Raw genomic sequence first — 10,090 nt, forward strand, 5'->3', positions numbered from 1 at the left:
TATACTAAATGCTAAGCAGATTTTTTTTTCTTTGCTTATTAGCTTTTTGGGTGAGTCAGTTAAGAACAACAACATTAATTTTGAGGCATTTATATTTTTTATGTTTTAATGGGTTTCAATGTGGACATTTTTGTCCTTGTCGAGTATTTTTTGTACGGAGGGTAAAATAATTTTTTTAAAGGAAATGAGGGTGCAATATTAAAATTTCAATAAAAATAAACACCTGAGCCAAAATGTATGCAGTTGGCATTAACACAGGCACACTTATAACAAAAAACAAAACTGCAATGGACAAAAATTTCCATAAGGTCGCACAAGGGTTAAGGTTCATCCTAGAACCATTGATGCCAATAAAGCAACTTTATATTTAAGTGTGAAACTAAACATTTGTTGTATAAGAAAAATAACTGGAATTGGAAGTCTTGGAACTCACACTCTTGTTAAAAATGTTACAAATAAGGTGGATAGCTGTAGAATAGTATTGTAGAGAAGATTATAGCTTAGCTACAATTTTTTTTTCTTCAGTAGCTCTCCAATACTGAATGGGACAGAACTACAATGCATTCACCTTGCAAAAGTGTCCTCTTAATTATCCATTATTAGCTGAGCAGAGACGTGCTTTAGATCTCAGTGCACACGTTTTAATAGAATTAGTAATTGATGATATTGTTGGGGCTGAGGGACAACAGAAAGTTTATTATGTTTATTAATAGTATTCATGCTTCACAAACACAGTAAGTTCAAGCTTCGCATATAAAGATAAAATACACAATACACAGGTAGGCTATTTGTATCATGGCTTGACATATGGAGAACAACAGCTGTATCTTGGCTTGATTCATGAAGAACAGCTGTATCTTGTCTTGGCACAGAAAGTGTAGCCCTGACTTGACTTGACACCGGAGGATCAGGCATCACTTGGCTTGATGTCAGAGGAACGGTTGTGACTTGACTTGGCTTTGAAGGGATGGCTGGGACTTGACTTGGCTTTGAAGGGATGGCTATGACTTGACTTGGCTTTGAGGGAGCAGCTGTGACTTGACTTGGCTTTGAGGGAACAGCTGTGACTTGACTTGGCTTTGAGGGAACAGCTGCGACTTGACTTGGCTTTGGGGAAACAGCTGCGACTTGACTTGGCTTTGGGGAAACAGCTGCGGCTTGACTTGGCTTTGGGGAAACAGCTGCGGCTTGACTTGGCTTTGGGGAAACAGCTGCGGCTTGACTTGGCTTTGGGGAAACAGCTGTGACTTGACTTGGCTTTGGGGAAACAGCTGTGACTTGACTTGGCTTGGCAGGAACAGCAGCTGTAACGTGACTTGACTTTGCAGGAACAGCAGACATGACGTGAACAGGCTGTAGCTTGAATGAAGTGGCACAAGGTGGTGCTGGTTTGGTTGACATGACGCTAGCGGGGGCTGGCTGGGTTGACGTGAGTTTAGAGAGACCAGCTGCTCGCGCCGACAGCAGTGGTGGGTCCTCTATGCTGGAGGCCAACCATCTTGAAACAGGGTTGACATGATGATGCGTGGATGTAGCGGCCATTTTGGCAGCCATCTGGTGAACAGGCTTTGGGACGGCGGCCATCTTGGCGACAGGCTCTGGCGTGGCGGCCATCTTGTGTAGTGGCTCTGGAAAGGTGGCAATCTTGTGAGCAGACTCTGGAAAGGCGACCATCTTGTGAACAGGCTTTGGGACAGCAGGCATGACGTGAGCAGGCCCTGGAGTGGCAGGCTTGGCGTGAGCAGGCCCTGGAGCGGCAGGCTTGGCGTGAGCAGGCCCTGGAGCGGCAGGCTTGGCAGACGTGACTTGAACAGGGTGATGTGTGAGGGGTGCTGTGGGATTGTGGGGCTCCTCATCCACAACCCCTACAGTAAAATGTGACCCAGCCAGCAACAATGTAAAGTCGATATATTGCTCCAAGTAGTCCAAGTAGACTCGGGAAATGGCATGAGGGAATAAATTGGTTCAGAAAGTCCCCCTCTGAAAAATATCATAAGATATACCTCATCAAAGGTAGTATGATGTGCCAGTTGAAGAAAGTCCCCCACATAGTGCTTAATGGGATGATTTCCTTGACGAAGACTGATTAGCTTGGTTTCTGTACTCATGATGGCTTGGTGTTTCGAGACACCAATGGTGATCTGTGTATTGCAAGCCGCTGGACCTTTGGTAGGCGAAGTATTTCTGTAACGAGGACTCAACAACAGCGTGTAAGATCCAAACGCTTGCTTTATTTAACAGATCGTAGTCAAGACAGGCAGGGTCAAAACACCAGCAAACAGTAACATCCAGCGCAAGACAAAAGCGTAATCCAGGAATACAGGTGTGGATCAGAATCCAAGTGAGCAATCCAAAGTAGCAAAATAAACAAGACAATGAAACAAGGCAAAACTATGACTAAGACTGTGACTAGAACTAGAACTAGAACTATGAAACAAAACTATGACCATGAAACAAAACCATACCATGGAAAAATATCAAAACAGGGTAATGAAATAGGAGAAACGCTTAGTAGAGTCCGCACAGCAAAACAATACTTCGTGAGGGCCTGTTCGGCATGGCCATGCTTAAATGGCTGCCAAACAGGAAGTAACCATAGAGGCAGCAGAGGGAGCAGCAACAGTCAGTGTGAGTAATGGCTCCCTCTGCTGGCCTGGCGATACATCAATGCATAGAAAGTGTTTTTGTTTAACATTTTACATTTCTGCCAATACTGTCATTTAAAAAAAAATACAAAAACAATTTAACATCAGCATGTCTATGCTTTGACTTTTAGCCATGATTTAAACAAGAAACATCACAATCAGAATTAAGATGATAAATCTATTGGAACTGACTTATTTGGTATGAATTTTTTGTGCAAAAATATATCTGCTAATCGTTTCCTAATCTCTTTAGTTCTGGTGCAATAAACAGTGGGGTTTGTTAAGGGAGAAATTAGAGAGGCCACAATAGAAACAGCGTTTCTGTCTGTTAAACTTAGCACAACTCCTATTTGAGTTAGTAAAATAGAGACCACCTTAGGTACATAAAAACTAAACAAGACAATGAGGTGACTAGAGCAGGTGCTTATCATTTGCTTTTTGCTGGAGTTGTTGGAGAGTTTAGACACTGTATGCCATAACAGCATATGTGTACAGAATAAAGGGAAACTGTCCACATAATGGCCCTATACTTATTATTGCAGTTATAAAAAAATATGGTTCAGGATCAATACAAGCAGCTCTCATCATGGAAGAATTATTACAGAACACATATCTGGTGACAGGCTGACAGTATGGGACATTGTTTGCCGTTGAAATCACATAAGCCATAATAGTGAAACCAGCGAGCCAGGATAGAAAAATGAAAAGAAGCATTCGTGAATTGGTTACAATGTTGTGGTATCTCAATGGAGGCCTGATTGCAATAAGTCGGTCAATTGCCATTAATGTCAGAGCCATGCACTCTGCGAAATCACCAAGTTGATATAAAAATGTCCTTGAGATACAAGAGTAGTATGAGACCATTTTAATCTCAGCCAGCAGCACTGAGGTGATCAAATCCAGTGATGATAAAACTGTCTATGTTGTTCACAGTGTGAACAGGTACTTAAAAAAATACAGTTAGTACAGATAAAAAGACAAAATTATTAAGAGCCTCAGTGTACTCGCATATGCACAGAAAAAAAGCTCCTGATGGAAAATGGCATGAACATGCAAACAGTGTCTGTCACAGCCAGATGATAAAAACTGTAATGATTGAAGTATAGTTTTAATAGAAGTACAAAAACAGATTCATTCATTCTTAAGAATAAATAAAATACAAATATTATGTAAAACTGTTTTTTTACCCCATTTGTTGCTTTAAAAGTATTTGAATTCCAAACAGAGTAGATTACAGTTGCATATAAAGATGTTCCTCCAATCCTGTTCAAGAGACTTGTGTGTGATGTTATGCCTTTATATGTTCATTGTGTGTCAAATACATGATGGTTTAATAGCAACTGTAGTCAAGACAAAAACAGAATGTCTTTTTAATTATAGAAATGCACAAGAAATTTTTTTCTCCAACAATTATAAATTAACCTGTGATTTGTTTCTGTAAATTTGATATTTTTCACTTCTGCTATAATTTATTTCTCTATATTTTTCTTCTTTTAAAAAAGTGTGGATCTTAATTTTTTTCTGTTGGCAAAATATTTGCTATTGTCTCCCTCATACCACTAACAAAGTTTATTTTAGATGTTTTTAAACAGAAACTTTGTGCATTATAGAATGTCTGTCTTTCTTATTACTTGAAGTCATGATAAAGGATGGAGCAATACATAATTTTATCACTGTGTCTGTGTTCAGCTAACACACATACCATTATTGTTCCCTTTTTAAGGGAACATCGCACTGCGTCCTCTAGAGGTCGCTTTGGGGAACATCATCTTTGTGACCTGTGTCTGAAGCTAATTATACCAAAAACTACAAATATTGTCCGGCGACAGCCTATGACGTCACGGCCGGTGCGACTCGTTGCCGCCGGTGCATCATTGCTGGTGCGACCGCATAGTATAAATGGGCGCCGGACAAACACATCATCCTCTACTTCATCTTCACTGACTCTTTGTCTGAGTGCATGAATTCTCTCACCGAAGAGGCTTGGAAGTAACGGCTCGCGTATAACGTGTGGTGAGGAGCAAGCACTTTCAGCTCCCAAGGGAGTTTGTTGCACAAGAAACTAAAAAGTAAATGCTCTGATACCTGCAGCTTTCATACAGCTCACGAGCTGTGTGTCTATGGTGAGGATTAAGAAGGATCCGCTCTCGAGGGAGTGGAATACAGTCTTTGCATTCTTTGCTTGTTTGTTACGAGCTCTAGAGTGAACTGACATGCTCATCGCAATGCATTCGCAAAGGAGGGAGGTGAGTCTTGACTGTTTCCTTTCTTGCATGAGTGTGTTCGCCTCTCGTGGCATTAACAACACATTCGCAACGGCTCTGTTCTCATTCCCGGGGGAATGTGGAAGGTGTGGGTGGGGCGTGTTTATCTCCCGCTGTGTTAAAAGATGGATCTTAAAATCATACAATCATACTTGGAAAGCGTTCAAATACACAAAAATGCTGGAAAACCAAAGAATTTGTCGGACCTGAAGGATTTTTCTGAATAACAGTGGCAGTTTAACTGTTCAGGACAAACGAGGGACTCATGATCAACTATCACAAAAAAAACAAAACAAAAAAAAAACAGCTGCAGATCCTTCAGCTAACAACATAGTATTAAGTATTAGTATTAGTATTAGTATTAATCAAGTGTATGTAAACTTTCAAACAGGGTCATTTTTATAAATTAAACTATTATTTTCTCTTGTGGACTATATGTAAACATCTTTAATGTGAAATATCTTATTCAGGTCAGTACTAAATAATAATAATAATAAAAACATGCATTTTGTACGATCCATCTTATTTTGGTGAAATAATTAACATGTAAACTTTATGTAAACTTTATGTATGTAAACTTTTGACCTCAGCTCTATGAACTCTATGATGTTTCAGGAAATCTACAATGATGTGTTACTTTTGTATTATCAAAGCTTTCTAAGTAAAAAGTATTCTCGTAGCTTCATAAAATTATGGTTGTACTACTAATGTCGCATGAACTATTTTAACAATTCTGTGCCTTGACTGGTAGTACCCTTGCTGTCTATGGAGGGTCAGAAAGTGCTCAGATTTTGTGATCAAATGCAACCAACTTATAAACCCAGGGCATCTAGTTCTTCAAATAATAATTACAGATCAAACGTTCGAATATTAGACTATTTGTGCACACCCTTAGCCTTGAAAATACTTCCATTTCGGAGCACCAGAGGGCAAATATTACAATCAACAGCTCAGGCTTTTTAAAATTGCACGGAAATGAGGCACTGAAATCTGCGTTCGGTTTCAGTCCGGTACATACTTGTGCCATATTAGCACAATGTTTCGGTATCCAGCCCTAATTATTATCATTGTACATCACTCGACTCCAAGCTTCAAACAAGTACAGTGTTACTGCGGGCGATAGTAAATAATGCTAAATGCCACAACTGATCAATTAGAACCATATATGTGACCCTGGACCACAAAATCAGTCTTAAGTCACTGGGGTATATTTGTAGCAATAGCCAAAAATACATAGTATGGGTCAAAATTATTGATTTTTCTTTTATGCCAAAAATCATTAGCAAATTGAGTAAAGATCATGTTCCATGAAGATTTTGTGTAAAATTCCTACTATAAATATATCAAAATCTAATTTTTGATTAGTAATATGCATTGTTAAGAACTTAATTTGGACAACTTTAAAGGTGATTTTCTCAGTATTTTGATTTTTTTGCACCCTCAGATTCCAGATTTTCAAATAGATGTATCTCGACCAAATACTGTCCTATCCTAACAAACCATATATCAATAGAAAGCTTATTTATTGATCTTTCATATGATGTATACATCTCAGGTTTGTAAAATTTTACCTTATGACTGGTTTTGTGGTCCAGGGTCACATATAGTATTCCAGAGAGCCATGTAATATATTTACATAGGCCTACTGTATATATTTACCTTATTTTGCAATGTGAGTGTAAGGTATTTTTTATTAAATGTGCAAGTCTTTGGATTTATTAGTTGCTATAGGTAAATATCAAATCAGAGTAACAATGTGCAGTACACAGTGAAAATATTTTATTATGATGATAAAATAATATGATGCCAAAATACTAGTTCCAATACTATCACCTTACAAAAGGTCTACATTATTACATTACATCCAGTAGCTGAGTGCTTTAGATGCATCCCAGTGCACAAATGTTTTAATAGAACTGGTATTGTTGTAGGGGCTGAGGGACATCAGACTTAATTTTATGTTTATTATAATAATAATAATTAATATTATTAATGCTTCACATACATAGTATGGTTCAAGCTACACATGCAAAGATGAAATACTCAATACATCTACAAACAGTTTTGTTTAACTGGTAGACTATTTGTTAATGCATAGAAAGTATTTTTAAATTTCAAATTTCTGCCAATACTGTCATTTTTTAAAACAAACAGATATCCAAATATTTTATCTATTTTCTTTTGCTTTATTTGAAAACAAACAATTCAACATCAGCGTGTCTGTGCTTTGGGTTGTAGTCTCTAACATGAACAGGAGCATCACAAAAACACATTATTAAAACAAGCATCTGAATTATGATGATGAAGCTTTTGAAAATGACTTTAAATGATTTGGTACTATTTTTTTGCGTAGAAATACATTTGCTAATTGTTTCCTGATTTCTTTAGTTCTGGTGCAATAAACAGCTGGGTTTATGAGGGGAGAAACCATAGTGGGTACAATAAAAATTGTATTTCGGTCTGTCAAACTCATCCCGACTATTAATCGAGTTAGAAAAACAGAGAACAGCTTTGGTACAAAATAACTGAACAGGACAATGATGTGACTCAAGCAAGTGTTGATCAGTTGCTTTTTGCTTGAGTTGTTGGAGAGTTTAGACACACTATATGCCATAACAGCATAGGTACACAGAATAAACGGAAACAGTCCAAATACTGGTCCCACACTTATCGTTGTACTTATGACAAAATATGGTTCAGGATCAACACAAGCAGCTCTGATCAAAGAAGCATAATTACAGTACACATATCTGATGACAGGCTGACAGTATGGGACATTGGCTACTACTGATATCAAATAACCTATAATAGCAAAACCAGCAAGCCAGGTTAGAAAAATTAACAGAAGGATTCGTGAATTTGTTACAATGCTTTGGTATCTTAAAGGAAGTCTGATCGCAATAAGTCGGTCCAGTGCCATTAATGTCAGAGCCAGGCTCTCTGTAATATCACCAAGATGAGCACAGAATGTCCTTGAGAGACAAGAGTAGTATGAAACCGTTTTAATCTCAGCCAGCAGCACTGAGATCATAGTTGTACTGCTGCTAGAAGAGAACATTATGTCAACAACAGCTAGATTACAGATTAATATGTACATTGGTTTGTGTAAATGTCTGTTAGTTGAGATGATACACAGATTAATGCCATTCATAAACAATATGAGCATGTAGGTTATTAAGATGAGGAATCCGAGGAGCTTTTGGTTCTGCAGATGATCAAATCCAGTGATTATAAAGGTGTCTACATTGTTCATAGTGTAATTTGCCATTGTCAGTTAGTTACTTCCTAATAAAAAGGTACAAGTATTTAAAAGAATACAGTTAGTACAGATGAACAGATGAAGTCATTTAGAGCTTCAACATACTCACAAATACAAAGAAAAAAAGCTCCTATGAAGGAAAATGGCATAAGTATGCAAGCAGTGTCTGTAACAGCCAGATGATGAAAACTGTAAAGATTAAAGTATAATTTTAACAGAAGTACAAAAAGAGTTTCATTCATTCTTAACAATAAATAAAATACAAATATTTTGTAAAACTGTTTTCCCCCTTTTTGGCTTTAAAAACATTTGAATTCCAAACAGAGTAGATTAGAATTGCATATAATAAACAATTGAAGACGTTCCTCTGATCCTGTTTAAGAGACTTGTATGTGTGATTATGTGTGTTATGCCTTTTATATTATCGTGTGACGCATGTGTCATGGTTTCATAGCAACTGTGGTTAAGACAAAAACATTTTTCAGTTATAGAAATGCATATCAAAAAATATGAATTAACCTGCAATTTGTTTCTTTAAATGTAACATTTATCTCTTCTGCTCTAATCTATTTTCTATATTTTTCCTCTTTTAAAAAATATTGGAAACTATGTTTATTTATTTATTTTTTCTGTTGGCAAAATATTTGCTATGGTCTTCCACATACCTCTAACAAATTGTATATCACTCCACTCCAAGCTCCAGATAAGTACAGTGTTGCTGGACAATAGTAAATAATAGTAAATCAGAACCATATATAGTGGAAAGCTATGTAATATATTCATATATAGGCATACCGCATATATCTGTTTTTTTTTTGCAACATAGAAGTAAGCTATTTTCTTTGAATGTCTGACAAGGTGTGAGAGCCAGCAACCATGCATGCAACAATGGATGAGACAGTGGAGAGCGAGTGCACAGAGAAAAGACTCACCCACTGTACCACTGCTGATCTAGTCCGTACCCATCAGCACCCAGAGATATCCTCTACAGCCCTGAATGTCAGCAGAGACCACATCAAAGACAGATCATCAGTGAAGACCTCATCACCTTGGCGGCCATCGTCGCAAGACAGCAAAAACCAGATGAGTCCTCTCCAATCTGATTTTGTGGCAACTTGGAACTTTTGCATCTACATTAATATTAGTCTGTTTGTTTCTTATTCCCAGGTCACCATAGCCACCAGATCCAGTCCGTATCCAGATCAGATGGTCACTGCAGTCCCCCGGATCCAGTCCAAACCTAGAGCAGCAGTGACCGTCTGATCTGGATACAGGTGGCTACGGTGACCTCGGAATAAGAAGGAAAGATACTAATATTAGCGTAGATGCCATTCTTCTTCTGATGCAACGAGTACATCAGGTGTTATAGGAAGTGTCCCTGGTTCCAGTTGACCGGTTGGATTATGAAATGTATTAAGTGTAGGCCAGGTTAAAGAGATGGGTCTTTAATCTAGATTTAAACTGACAGAGTGTGTCTGCCTCCCGAACAGTGTTAGGTAGATTGTTCCAGAGTTTGGGCACTAAATGTAAAAAAGATCTGCCGCCCGCAGTTGATTTTGATATTCTAGGTACTATCAAATTGCCGGAATTTTGAGAACGCAGCGGACGTGAGGGACTATAATATGATAAGAGCTCGCTCAAGTACTGAGGAGCTAAACCATTGAGGGCTTTATAAGTTATTAGCAAGATTTTGAAATCTATACGATGTTTAATAGGGAGCCAGTGCAGTGCTGACAGAACCGGGCTAATATGGTCATACTTTCTGGTTCTAGTAAGAACTCTAGCTGCTGCATTTTGGACCAGCTGGAGTTTGTTTATTAAGCGTGCAGAACAACCACCCAATAAAGCATTACAATAATCTATCCTTGAGGTCATGAACGCATGGATTAACGTTTCTGCATTTGACATCGTGAGCATAGGTC

The 10,090-nt window shown here is 38.0% G+C and overlaps 1 protein-coding gene and 1 pseudogene across 1 annotated transcript; both read right to left on the bottom strand.

Moving 5' to 3' along the window:
* Positions 1-2,809: 2,809 nt before the first annotated feature.
* On the bottom strand, positions 2,810-5,936 carry LOC141298924 (olfactory receptor 6N2-like; annotated as a pseudogene).
* Positions 5,937-7,202: 1,266 nt separating this feature from the next.
* Positions 7,203-8,177, bottom strand: LOC141299906 (olfactory receptor 4B13-like). Its single transcript, XM_073830268.1, has one exon. The coding sequence runs from the start codon at positions 8,175-8,177 to the stop codon at positions 7,203-7,205; it is 975 nt and encodes a 324-aa protein (XP_073686369.1).
* Between the last annotated feature and the right edge of the window lie 1,913 nt (positions 8,178-10,090).

This window comes from Garra rufa, chromosome 23 (genome assembly GCF_049309525.1).
Source record: "Garra rufa chromosome 23, GarRuf1.0, whole genome shotgun sequence".
Taxonomy (NCBI): domain Eukaryota; kingdom Metazoa; phylum Chordata; class Actinopteri; order Cypriniformes; family Cyprinidae; genus Garra; species Garra rufa.